Raw genomic sequence first — 14,582 nt, 5'->3', positions numbered from 1 at the left:
AAATATTGAACTAAAATGATAATAATAACATTCAATATATGTTAGGTCCTTGAGGATATGCTGAGGAGTTGTGTCATCGAGTTTGAGGGAAGTTGTGTAACACCCTCCCTGTAGCAACTTCGTACATTCTACTATTCTGATGACCAGTGTTGATCTGAACAGCTAGAACGTCCGGAAAAATATTTAAACTGAAGTGAGAAACCATAATTAACTCAAATATTAACAAGAAAAATTTAGAAAAAATTTTAGAAATAAAATACAACCAAGTTAAATGAGCCAGTGCCCTAGCGATGGGTAATATAGTGGGAAGTTGCGGTTCTCGCAACTAAAAGCCCTAGACCTGAGGGAAAATTCATAAAATAATTTTTGAGACTCCATAGAAGAGTCATTGAGGTTCCTATGGCATTAGAATGCCAAGAAAATGCTTAAGAAAAATTTTCAATCTGTATAGACAATTTTGATCTATTGAGCCAAACGGATGGCATTTTGGTCATTTTGCCTTCAGAGGTGATTTTTGGTCGACTTGTCCAATTTAGTAAATAATTATTTTGACATAAAATGTGAATAAATATTGTTAAAAATTTAATTGAAAATGAGTAGAAAATAAAAGGAAAGAAAATGAAAGAAAATGGGAATTTTGACATCATTATGATGTATTAAAACAATTTTAACCAATCACATAATGACACATGGATAGCACTCACTTAAAATAGATAAATGGGCAGCAAATGAAGGAAAAATAATCAGAATTTGTTTATCTTCTTCCTTTTTGGCGAACCATTGCCCATGGTTTCTTCTTCCACCATTTTTCTTCATGAAAAGCTTCATCTTCCATAAATTCTTACCATATTTCCCATAAGCCCCAACACTAAAACTTGTTCTTGGACCTTGCTAGAGTGATTGGGAGCTAAGAAAGTTAAAGAAATTGAAGTTTGGTCAAGAAGAAAAATTGTTAAATTAAGGTTAGTGCAATTTCTATATCTCTTCCTTCTTTAATTCTTAGAATTAAGTTAACATGAGATGAAATTTCATGGAAAATGAATGAAATTATGCTTAAATGAAAGACCAAAATTTTGGCCAGCAATGAGAGCTTAGTGGTTTTATGGAATTGAGTTGATTACACATGCCTACTAGTGTGTATTGAATTGTTTATATGCTTTGTATAATTGGATTGTGGTATTTGCATGAGATGTGAATTGTGGAGGTTAGGGTTTGGACACAAACTTGAGATTTTGTTCATGTAAGGATGAAAATAAGTTTTAATGATCAATTAGTGATCATTTGGTTGTGTGTGAACAAGAAATTAAGTGAGTTGAGGCTTGGCATTTGTGTATGGGTGAGCTGCCTAGGCTGACCTACAGGACTGAGCATGAGTCCAGCAGGTTTGGGCAGCAATAACTGGAGTTGTAGAGGTTCAATTGGTGCAAGGCCAATTGGACATGAAACTAGACACAAAATGGCACAACTTTGGTGAAGAAACAATGCCCATAAAACCAAATCCAGTTGACCTAAAGATTGCCCTAATCTGGGTGACCTGCATTCTGCCTAGGCAAAATGACCAAATAAATAGTGTTTATTCATTTGATCATAACTCAGTGTAGAAAGGTCCAATTCACCTAAAATTTTACCAGCAGTCTGACCATAACCTAGTCAAATTGCCAACTAAACTTAGGTTGCCAAATCTGTCAGAACCAGTTTTGCCCAGAATTTTGGATTCTATCTAATCCGGCCAGTTATGGTGTTTAGGCCATAACTTGAGATACAAAACTCCAAATGGAGTGATTCAAAAAAGAAAATGTAACTAGACAAAATAAGGAACAACTTTCATAAAGACAACTTTGCCAAATTCCTACTGTATAAATGACCAATGGAATAGTAAAGATAAGGCTTGAAATCTGAAAATTGTGAATAATTAACACTAAGCTTAGAAATGGTATTGGCAACCAATACCAACAACTTTAGAATGCAAAATGTGGTATGTTAAGAGTATTAGAACCAATGTACCTATTTTCTATGCAAAATTCAACATTTAAGTTGACCAATGAAATGAATAGTAATACCTAAACTTAAATTTCAAGAATTGTAAAGTTTATAAGTGTAACATGCCCTAGTACACCTAGCAAGATTGGTTTGGATAGGTTGGCATGCCAATAGGGTTCAGTTAGCAGTACTACACATGGCATTATGCTATTCTGTGATTTTATGGCTTTTAGCCATTATGACATTGTGATAATACTTGGCCTTGTGCCTAATATTTATTACAGCTCATTAGCTGTTCTGTTGCACACTGGGAGATACATATGTGGCCGATGGTGTGACACCCAAGGTACTTGATACCCAGTGTCAATTTACCTATTTATCCAGTCCAGTCATCCAGTATAGGTTACTTGGGCAACAAAACATGAAAGTGAATAAATTTAATGAAATTATGAATATAATGAGTATAAAATAAATAAGATTACCAATAATGATAAAAAAATTATCTGCATAAGACATCAGAACATGCACTGCATAACTATTTTCTATTACTTCTTTTTATTTTATTATTTACACCACTAAGCATTATTACTTAGCACGTTGCATTTTGCCACGCATAGGTTCTAGATAGACCGACTGAGAGCCCGATAGACCACAGACTGGGTGAGACTTTCAGCAGCTCTGCATAGTGTCCATGTTACCTCACCGTTATCAGTGCATTGGTAGGACACTAGGTTTTATTTTAGTATTTTGTAATTAGCTTTTATTCTCTCATGTGTAATTAAGACTTATCTAATGTATTTTAGTATTGATGTAAATTATAGAAATTGTGTTTATGAATAAACAAGTGAATATTTATTTATGACTTTTATATGAATTTCATATGAAATGAATGAATGAAAATGGGAGTATATATGAGAAATATTGGAATTTTGTTGATGAAATGGAGTTTGGGATTGATTGAAAAATTTGGAAGTGTTTTCACGGGTTCCGAAGAACTGTTTCCTCCATTTTTAGCCGGTACTCTATCGGATTTTCTATAAAACTTGCGGAACCTCAAATAAATTTATGATTTCAATAAATGATTGAAATGAATTATATTTCACAAATTGTACTTCATAACTATGAAAAAAAAAAAATAAATTAGGAAGAATAAAAATGATTGAATTAATATAGAGTGTTTCGGTAAATTTGTAAGGGGTGTCACAAGTTGGGATAGATACCTTCCACTAGCAGAATTCTCATATAACAATAGCTATCAAGATAGCATCTAAATGGCCCCATATAAAGCACTGTATGGGAGGAAGTGTAGAATGCCAGTGTGTTAAACTAAATTGGGTGAAGATAAGCTGGTAGGACCAGACCTGGTGAAACAAACTGAGGAGAAGGTTAAATTAATAAAAGCTAATTTGAATATTGCCTCATATAGATAAAAATCCTATGCCAACTTGAAGAGAAAAAAATAGAATATGTAGTTGGCGACAAAGTGTTCCTCAAAGTGTCACCGTAGAAGAAGGTACTGAGGTTTGAAAGAAATGGTAAGTTAAGCCCTAGGTTCATTGGCCGATATGAAGTCATTAAGCGTGTGGGTCCAATGGCCTACAGGCTAGCTTTACCGCCAGAGTTGGACAAAATCCACAATGTGTTTCATGTATCTATGCTGAGAAGGTACACATTAGATCCTTCACATGTTATCTCCATATAAGAGATTGAAATTCAATCGGACTTGACATATGAAGAAGAACCCATACGGATCCTGGCTCGGGAAGTGAAAGAACTGCGAAATAAACAGATTCCACTAGTGAAAGTGCTTTGGAGGCACCACAACACCTAGGAGGCAACTTGGGAAAGAGAAGAGATGATGAGGCAACAGTTTCCTTAACTGTTTGCATCAGGCAAATTTCGGGGACGAAATTTAAATTAGAGGGGAAGAGTTGTAACACCCTCACTGTAGCCATTCCATACATTTTACTGTTCCGATGATCGGTGTCGATCCGGTGTCTGGAATTATATGTAGACTAGAGTGAGGAGCCATAAATAACTCAAATAATTCCAAGAAAAATTAAGGAAAAATGTTAAAAATGAAATGCAACCAAGTTAAATGAGCTAGTGCCCTAGCAATTGGTGACCTAACGGGAAAGCTGTCTTCATAGCTAGAAGGCCAAAACCAGGGGAAAAATCCATGAACTAATTTTTGGGACTCTAGAGAAGAGTCATTGATGTTTTGATGATATTAGAATGCCATGAAAATGCTTCTGGAATTTTATCAATTGGTACAGATGATTTTGGCTTAATAAGCCAAACGGAGGGCATTTTGGTCATTTCGTCTTCAGAGATGATTTTTGACCGACTTGTCTAATTAAGTAAATAATTATTATGATATAAAATATGAATAAATATTGCTAAAAATTTAATTGAAAATGAGTAGAAAAAAAAAGGAAAGAAAATGAATTAAATTAGAATTTTGACATCACTATGATGTCATTAAAAACAATCCACCCAATCATACTGTGACACCTATTTATAAACCTAATTAAAAGAGTGAAATGGGCAAAAAATTAAAAAGAAAAAATTGCTCCTTCTTCCTCCCAAGGCCAGCCAATTCTCTCCTTTTTCCCCTTTCCACCATTGAAGCCTCACCTATGCTTCAATTCCCACTTGATTTCACCATAAAACCTCACCCTCTCTTCACTAAAATTTACCCTTACCACTAGAGTAAGACTTAGGCAGCAATTAGAAGAAGAAAAAGTAAAGTTTAAGCTTGGGAAAAATTCTACTCAAAGAGGTTAGTGTCCAACCACTCTTTTCTTTTCTTAAATTCATGTTATGGGGTTGAATTAAGTTAATATTAGTAAGAAATTTGTAAAGAAAATACCTTGTATGCCTCCTCTAAATTTCGGCAGCCTTGACATGAGTTAGGGTTAGGAGAATTCTTTGATTTAAAGTGACATATTAGCTGCCCCTAGTATAAATTATATGATTAGTATAGCAATTAGGAGTAAGACGCATGACTTGAAGGCTTGGTCAATTAGGATTAGGGTTTTGAAACTCAATTTTGGGGGTTGATGAAATTGAACTCAAATTGATGTTGTAATGGTCAATTTGTGACCATTTGGAATTGAAGTGATTTGTGACAATGGAATTGAGGTTAAATATGCTGCCTTTGGTGACCTGCAGGGCTAGATGTGAGTCCAGCAAGTTTGGGCAGCTGTAACTTGAGTTGTGTAGGTTTAATTGGTGTAAAGCCAATTGAACAAGAAATTAGATACATAATGGCACAACTTTGATGCACAAACTCTGCCCAGAAAACCACAATAGACTGACCAAAAAATTGACCAAATCTGGGTAACACACATTGATGCCTGGGCAAAATGACCAAATGAACAATGTTCATTCATTTGGCCATAACTCAGTGTAGAAAGGTCCAATTAACCTGAAATTTATATCTATGAAAAGCTTAGACAATTTAGAACAACTTTCATGCAGAGCATGGCCTCTAATTCTGGACTTAACCAAATGAAATTGATAGCCAAATTTGAGCTACCAAATCTGGCAGAATGGGATTCTGCCCAGAAATTCTGGGCAGATACCAATCTGGCCAGCCTTATTCAAATTAGTATATCTTGAGCTAGAAAACTCAAAATGGAGTGATTCAAAAAGGTAATTAAAGAAGACAAATAAAGGAACAACTTTCATGATGAGAATTTTGCCAAATTCCTATTGTACAAATGACCAATGGAACAGTAAACTTAGTGCTTGAAATCTGAAATTTGTAAATTAATCAACACTAAGCTTTTAATAGTATTGGCAACCAATGCCAACAATTTTATAATGCAAAATGTGGTATGTTGGTGATATTGGAACCAATATACCTATTGTCTATAAAAAGTCAACATTTTAGCTGACTAATTGAATGAATAGTAATAATTGAACTTCAATTGTAAGGAATTGCATAATTAAAAGTGTAATATGCCCTAATAGGCCTAGTGTGATTGGTTTGGATAGGTTGGCATGCTAATAGGGTTCTGTTAGTAGTACTGCATATGGCATCATGCCATTCTGTGATTCATGGGTTAAATGGCCATTCTGTGATTTTTGGCTTTTAGCCATTATGACACTATTGTGATACTTAGCCTTGTGCCTAATATTTATTACAGCTTATTAGCTATTTTGTTGCACACTGGGAGACACATTGTGACCAATGGTGTGACGGCCCAAGGTATTTGGTACCCAGTGCTAGTTACCCGTTATCCAATCCAATCAACTAGTATAGGTTACTTGGGCAATCAAAATAAATATCGATAAATTTTAATCAAATAATAAATATAAAGAGTACCAAATTGATAATACTACAAATAATTACCAGAAACTTGTCAATATGAAAAATCAATATACATTCCGCATGTTTATTTCCTTTTAGCTCTTTTTATTTTATTATTGGCACTAAGCAGTATTGCTTAATGCGTTACTTTTGCCACGCGTAGGTACTAGAGATACAGAGAGTGATCCCAATAGACTCCAGTCTGGGTGAGGATCAGATCTGCTAGTATCCTGTGTCACCTTTCAGCTATAGTGCATTTGGTAGGACGCTATGTTACATTTTGTATTTTATATTTTTTGCAAACTTTATAATTAAACTTTTATTTTATCATGTATATTTGAAACTTATGTAATGTAATTTTGTATTAATGTAATTACTTGTAAATTTGTGTTTATAAATAAAATTTGAGTATTTATTTATAATTTGAGTATAATTATGATATGAATTGAATGAATAACAAAATGAGAAATTATTGAGAAATTGATGAGAATGTGTTGAGAATTGATGATATATTTGGAGTTGTGGATTTGTGAAATTATTGGGAGTGTCTTTTAACAGGTTCAGAAGATTTTCTTTTTTCAATTTACAGCCGGCACTCTACCGAATTTTCGATAAAATTTACGAAAATTTAAATTAATCAAATATTCTTTTTAAAAAGACTTATATACGTAAATTTTACATAAAAGGCGTTTTAATTTAAAAAATCAAGAATGGTAATAAACTAAGATAAAGGAAGTGCTCCGACACATTGTGTGGCATGTTTTACTCGGCTACATGTAGATGGGTAAGGGGTGTCACACCTTAATTAAGGATGATAAACTTTTAGGTAATGATATGAAAAAAATCCTTAGATGAGCTCTCATTAGAGAATGAAGTTGAAGAATGAAATTGATGAGTTAAGAACTTCTCTTTCCAAATTTGCTAAAGGAAAGGACAAACTTGATGCAATTTTGAACTCTCAAAGGTCTCCTAGCATCAAGTATGGACTTAGCTATAACAAATTTGCCTAAGCAACTCTTTCCAAGACCATCTTTGTTGAAGCATCTGGTTTTAGTGATCCTAGTCCCCAAGTGCCTAGTCCAAAGGTGTCCAATCTTAAAGGACAAAAACCAAAAATATCTAGTACAAATGAAACTAGAAAGACTTTATTTCATCAACATCCTCCTAGATAAAATGTAAATAGGACATATACATCTAGGAGAGTTGCATATAAGCTAAACCTCCATAAGAGACATGCTACTAGGCCTCACAACTATCATCACACTCACCATGCCTCATTCTCACATACACATAATGAACACAAAAAGAATGGTCACATGGCACCATATGCACACTCTCATGCATATAGACTAAGAACAAGAAGGTTCAATGGTCATTGTCATTATTGTGGTAAGTTTGGTCACACCAACTATTGGTGTGCCATTAGGAAAGTCCATCTTGGATATGGTAGAATATTTGATTCAAATGATGGAACCACTAACCCCTAAAGACCCAAGTATATTTGGGTACTTAAAGTAAATTAAATTATCTTGTGTAGGTGTGCTTAAAATTCTCTAAGTTTGAAAGCAAGTGGTATTTGGATAGTGGATGTTTAAGACACATGACTGGAAATGCCAACCTTTTCCTTTCACTTGAAAAGAAAGATGGAGGTGGGTAAGTGACCTTCGGTGACAATGGTAAAGGTAAAATTGTGAGGATAGGTAAGATTGATAAGGAAAACTCTCCTATTCTTGACAATGTACTTTTGGTTAATGGTTTAAAACATAATTTGCTTAGTATTAGTCAATTGTGTGATAAGGGTTGTAGAGTTATTTTTAAATCTAAATCTTACTTTGTGTCTAGAATGTGTGATAACAAACTAATGTTTGTTGGTGAAAGAGTAGAAAATATTTATGTTATTGACTTGCATGCCTTGTCTAACAAAGATATTAAGTGTTTTATTTCTATTAGTGATAACTCTAGGACTTGGCATAGAAAGCTTGCACATGCTAGCATGGAGCTTCTTATGAACTTAAATAAGGATGAGCTAGTTGATAGGCTTCCAAAGATTAAATTTCAAAAGGATAAGGTGTGCAATGCATGGTAAATGGGTAAGCAAGTCAAGAGCTCTTTTAAATCTACTCATAAGGTATCCACTTCTAAACCTCTTCAATTGTTGCATATGGATTTATTTGGTTCTACTCGAGTAGCTGGCTTAGGTGGTGCATATTATGCTTTTGTGATGGTTGATGACTACTATAGGTATACTTGGGTTGCATTCCTAGCTCATAAGGATGAATGTTTTGATATTTTTGAGAGAAAAGGTTCAAATTGAAAAAGGTTTTCAAATTTCTTCTATTAACAGTGATCATGGTAGAGAATTTGAAAATAAGAGATTTGAAAAATTTTGTAACTCACTAGGGATCACTCATAACTTTTCTTCTCTTAGGACTCCCCAACAAAATAGTATTGTTGAAAGAAAAAATAGGACTCTTTTAGACTTGGAGAGGACTATGTTAAATGAATATAAATTGCCTACTTATTTTTAGGCGTAAGCCATTAATACGGCTTGTTATGTTTCAAATAAAGTTTTGATTAGACCTATTTTAACGAAAACTCCTTATGAGCTATGGAATGGAAAGAAACCTAAAGTAGGTTATTTTAGAGTTTTAGGTTATAAATGCTTAATTTTGAATACCAAAGATAATCTAGATAAATTTGGCTCCAAAAACTGATGAAGGTATCTTCTTAGGGTAATTTATATCTAGTAAAGCATATGAAGTCTTTAATAAGAGAATTTTAGTTATTGAAGAGTCAATGCATGTTGTATTTGATGAAGCTAACCCCTTTAATCTTAGAAAGGATATTTCTTGTGATGATGATATTATAGGTAATCTTGATGAGTTGACTTTTGGAGTTCCTCAATCTAGTGAAACTCAAGATCAACTCAAGGATGATCCCTTAAAGGATTCAGGAGATAATGAAATTGAGCTTCAAGAGCAACAAGGTCAACTAGTTCCTCATTAAGGAGTTTAATAAGATCTACCTAGAGATTGGACCTTCAAGAAGGATCATCCTAAGGACCTAATCATTGGTGACACATCAAAAGTGGTAACAACTAGATCCTCTTTTAGAAATATATGTAATAATCTTTCTTTTATTTCTCATATAGAACCTAAAAGTATAAATAAGGCCATTAATGATGAGGGTTGGGTACTTGCAATGCAAGAGGAACTCAACTAATTTGAAAGGAATAAGGTTTGGACCTTAGTTCCTAGGTCTAAAAACCATCCATCCATACGCACCAAATGGGTGTTTAGAAATAAGTTGGATGAGGATGGAAATATAACTTGGAATAAGGCTAGGTTAGTAGCCAAAGGCTATAACTAAGAGGAGGGCATTAACTATGATGAAACTTTTACCCCTATAGCAAGATTACAAGCGATTAGAATTTTGCTTACATATGCATCATACATGAATTTAAACTTTTTGAAATGGATGTTTAAAGTGCTTTTTTGAATAGTTTTATTGATGAGGAGGTATATGTTAAGCAATCTCTTGGTTTTGAAAATCATAAATTTCCAAACCATATGTTTAAATTGACTAAAGCCTTGTATGGTTTGAAATGAGCTCCTAGAGCTTGGTATGAAAGGCTTAGTAACTTTTTTTTACAAAATGGTTTTTCAAAAGGAAAAGTTGATACTATTAGTAGTATGCCCTAGAGCATATCAGTTAGTATGTATCTTGTACATATTTTATTAATAAAAGGCAATTTCACTTTTCTGTTTACATAATGTATTTATGTGTAATAGAAAAGGTCCATTGATATTTTGTTAGAAATTATATTCTTAAGTTATTAAGAATATGAGTGACAGTATTTTTAGCACAAAGTATTATAAATAGGTTCACAATCAAGGATACTTCACACAGGACATGACTTATCCAGAAAGATTGTATTCATGTTTATTCCCAAGGTATTTACATGAGATATAAATAAGATAGAATGGTTAGTCTCATGCCATATAATAAACATGATAGGCAGTTATACATGATAAGTAGGCCGAACCAGTGACGCATGTGACAAGCACATAAAGTTTACTCTTGTCAATGTATTGTCATATATCATATCAGTGCATATAATCTTTAGATCTGAGATAACATAGCTATCTTATATATAGGTGGTTTGAGTTTGATACTGCTTTCATACTTGTACTGTGTATGGGTATATGGGCATGTGTTGGCTCCTACTAGTTATATATGGAGGTAGGTGTTAATCAAGATGGAATCTGTTACCCTAAGTAAATAGGGATAAAGTCCAATGTTCATTTAATTGTTCTTGATATTTCAACTTCCTGGCCAGGACAGACAGATTTAGTCAGAAAATAGTTTCTGACAAGAAAATCTAATTAATCAAGAGCTGGAATTAAAAGAGAACATAATATTCATAGCAAATGGGGTTTGACATAAACTATGACTCTATTATTAGTATGTCTTAGAGCATATCATTTAGTATGTATCTTGTACATCTTTTATTAATAAAAGACATTTTCACTTTTCCATTTACATAATATATTTATGTGTAATAGAAAAGGTCCATTAATATTTTGTTAGAAATTCTATTCTTAAGTTGTTAAGAATATGAGTGACAGTATCTCTAGCACAAAGTATCATAAATTGGTTCACAATCGAGGATACTTCATAATAAGGACATGACTTATCCAGAAAGATTGTAATTATGTTTGTTTCCAAGTTATTTATATGAGATGTAAGTAAGATGGAATGATGAGTCTCATGCCATATAACAAATATGATAGGCATTTATATATGATAAGCAGGTTGAACCAGTGACATTTATGATAAGAACATGGAGTTTACTCTTGTCAATGCATTGTCATAAATCATATTAGTGCATATAATCTTTAGATCTGAGATAGCATAGTTATCTTGTATATAGGTGGTTTGAGTTTGATACTGCTTTCATACTTGTACTGTGTATGGGTATATGGGCATGTGTTGGCTCTTACTAGTTATATATGGAGATAGGTGTTAATCAAGATGGAATCTGTCACCCTAAGTAAATAGGGATAAAATCCTATGTTCATTTAATTGTTCTTGATGTTTCAAGTTCCTGGCTAGGACAGATAGATTTAATCAGAAAAGAGTTTCTGATGAGAAAATCTTTTTAATCAAGATCTGAAATTAAAAAAGAACATAATATTCATAGCAAATGGGGTTTGACATAAACTATGACTCCAGCTCGAATTGGGATTTTGTAACAGAGAGATTCTAGTGCATGGAAACATATGATTATAGGTTCATTTAAGGTAAACCTTACTATTGATTGGGTGGTCATAGCTTGCTATGCTAGGTGTTAACCATGGTCTATGAGGTGCATAAAATGATTTAGAGAAATCATTTATGGTAAGAAAGAGTTCTGATGATATTAAGAGTTAATATCATATCTCATTGCCAATTAGTGATGAACCTAGTAAGTCACATACATACACAAGTCATCACCAAATTAAATATGATTTAATTAATTAATTAAAGAGTTTAATTGATTAATTAAATAGGTTTGGTTTGCAATTAGATTGCAAAGTCCCTAGCATGGCTTGAACCAAATCTAGGTTATTGGATGTATAGTATAAGTTAAATTTATATTTAAAGTGTTTAAATATGAATTTAATTATGAGAAATTAATTAATAGAGATTAATTAATTTATTTATATTTGATATAAATTGATTAGAAGAAGAAAAATAATTATTTTGGGTTGAGAACTCAAAATTAAGACATAAGGGTATTTTGGTCATTTCACAGGGTGACATGTGGCACCATGAGATGGTGCACATGGCACTACGCATAAGCTTGCTATATGTCTTTTAATCATATAAGATGATCAAAGTCAATATTAAATATAGGTTTGTCACTTGGCACAATGTGATTGGGTCATTAAACCTAGAGCAAATCAGAAGGTGACATGTGGCAAGGGTTTTAAGTGGTGACCTTGCTATATAAGGGAAAGGATGAAAAGAAAAATAATAATCTGCTCATTCAACCAAAGGTGCCGCCACCCTTGCCTTGCTCTCCCTTTTATCTTCTTCATCTCTCATCAATTCAAAGAGATTTGTCAACAATCTCTTAAATTAAAAATACTAGAAATCGTTTCTAGTATACTGTTTACATCTGTAATCTCTCAAAAGGCAAAACTTGATTTTCTAATTGATTGGAAAAGCTTTAGAAGCTATTCAAGGGGCTGCCATTGGTGATCTTGGTGTGGACAAGCTAGAGGGACAACATCTGGTGTCCTAGGCACATCCCAAAGGTGCCAAACACACTGTAGTGCATCAAAAAAGTTAGTGCACTTGTTCTTGATCTAATCTAGGGTTCTAATGAATTAATCTGTTAATTCTAAAATCTGAAATGGAAAATATAGATCCAAAAATATATTAAAAGAGTTTTAATATGCTATTTATCATTGAAATCAAATAGCTAAAAATGAATCTTGCATGATGCATGTGACTCTAGATGAAAAAATTTTGAATTCAATGATCTAAACTTATGTTTTTCATGCTTCCGCTCCTTCAATTGGTATCAGTGTCACTATATTTGCCATTTAGATTGTTGATTATATGATTTAATTGTGTGATTTGATCATGAGATGATTGTTTCATTGCTGGTTGGACCAACAAAGGTGGCAGCTTGACGTAGAACACCATGGTGCGCATGGTTTGATCCATTCAACCATGCGCATGGATGTTTGGGTTTGTTTGTGGGCTTGGTTCCAAGGCCCATAATGAGGCCCATGACTAATTAAAGTGTTTAATTAGGAATTTTAATCACATAATTAAATTTTGATTCAAATCTGAATTTTTAAATTTGTTTGAATGTGATTCAAATATGAATTTTTAAATTTTTTTTAGTGTGATTCAAATCTGAATTTTTAAATTTATTTGAATGTGATTCAAATCTGAATTTTTAAATTTGTTTGAATCACATTCAAATCTAGATTTTTAAGTTGAATATGAGATATTCAATTTAATTTAAGTATATATGTTTTATTTAATTGTTAAATAGTGATATGCATGATGGATGATCATGGACTATAAAAGACCAATGTGATTGGATTTATTTCTTTTATGTTTCTTTAGGTTGTAAATTAATTAATTTATTTTAATTTATTTTGGGCATGTATTATAAAGGTTGTAATATTTTTTGGGTTGTAATTTCATTTATTTAGTTCTTATAAATTTACCTTGGTATGCCAAGGATTACTATGTAATTGGATTGCAAGAAGATCAAGGAGGTCAAGAGCATTGGTGGGACCAGTGGGAGGAATTCAAGATCATGTGTTGATTATGTACTCCTTCAGTAACTCTTGTAATATGAATGAATGAAATGCACCTAGAAATGCCCTAATTCAATTATTGGTGGCTTAGAATTGAATCCCTTAGAAAGTCCATGATCGTACCATATTTATTATCCATGAATGCATGAGATGTATGGGAATGTATGGCCCAACTATTACAATTGGTATCAGAGTCGCTCGCGTGTCTTCTTGGGCGATGGTGGGGCAAACCTTAGCGAGGACATTGAGTCCCAAAAGTGGGGGAGAAAGGTCCCTTAGGCAAATCCCATATCGGCAAAGCACGAAGATGGTCTTGGGTTCAAAAAGTAATGATATATAAAATGGGGGAACTAATCACTAGAAGCGCCTCTTGGTGGAATGGCCTGGAGAGTTGAAAGAACTCCACAGTTAAGCATGCTCGCTTGAGAGAAATCCTAGGATGGATAACCTCTTAGGAAGTTCTCCATTCCACCTATGGGACAAAACAGTGAGGCTTATGGCCAAAGCGAACAATTCCTCTAATGGTTAGAGCCCGACCACTGCATACTAGCTCAATGGGATCAACTTAACTAATGCAAGATAAACCAATAATGGATGTGCCTAAGGTTTTGAGCATTAGGGGCCAAATAAATGATTGAACCTCACATAAGATGTGATGGGCACAGAGTTGCTCACTTATAGTTTATTGTGATTCCAATAATGGATGTGCCTGAGGATGATCAATAAGACTATAAGAATTCAATCACCCAATAGAAATCCATCCAACTAGGATTTCCGTTTCTTTCTTTGGAAGTGTAGGATTCGCCAAGTTAGTGGGAGGACCAATTTGATTAAAAGACCATAATCATTTTGGTTAATTGCTTGATATATTTACTAATTGATCTTGTTATTTTATGCAGTTTATATTCTGATAAAAATGAGCACACAATAGCCACCACCATCCAATATGCTTGCAGGCA

The 14,582-nt window shown here is 33.4% G+C and overlaps 1 protein-coding gene across 1 annotated transcript; it reads left to right on the top strand.

Moving 5' to 3' along the window:
• The first annotated feature begins 7,666 nt into the window (after positions 1–7,666).
• On the top strand, positions 7,667–9,304 carry LOC131177906 (uncharacterized). Its single transcript, XM_058143081.1, has 5 exons — positions 7,667–7,687; positions 7,836–7,951; positions 8,141–8,380; positions 8,540–8,601; positions 9,168–9,304. The coding sequence occupies exons 1-5, from the start codon at positions 7,667–7,669 to the stop codon at positions 9,302–9,304; spliced, it is 576 nt and encodes a 191-aa protein (XP_057999064.1).
• The last annotated feature ends 5,278 nt before the right edge of the window (positions 9,305–14,582 follow it).

The sequence above is a fragment of the Hevea brasiliensis genome, chromosome 2 (genome assembly GCF_030052815.1).
Source record: "Hevea brasiliensis isolate MT/VB/25A 57/8 chromosome 2, ASM3005281v1, whole genome shotgun sequence".
NCBI classification, from domain to species: Eukaryota; Viridiplantae; Streptophyta; class Magnoliopsida; order Malpighiales; family Euphorbiaceae; genus Hevea; species Hevea brasiliensis.
The sequence above is the reverse complement of the archived record's forward strand: the minus strand, read 5'-3'. Positions and strand labels throughout refer to the sequence as shown.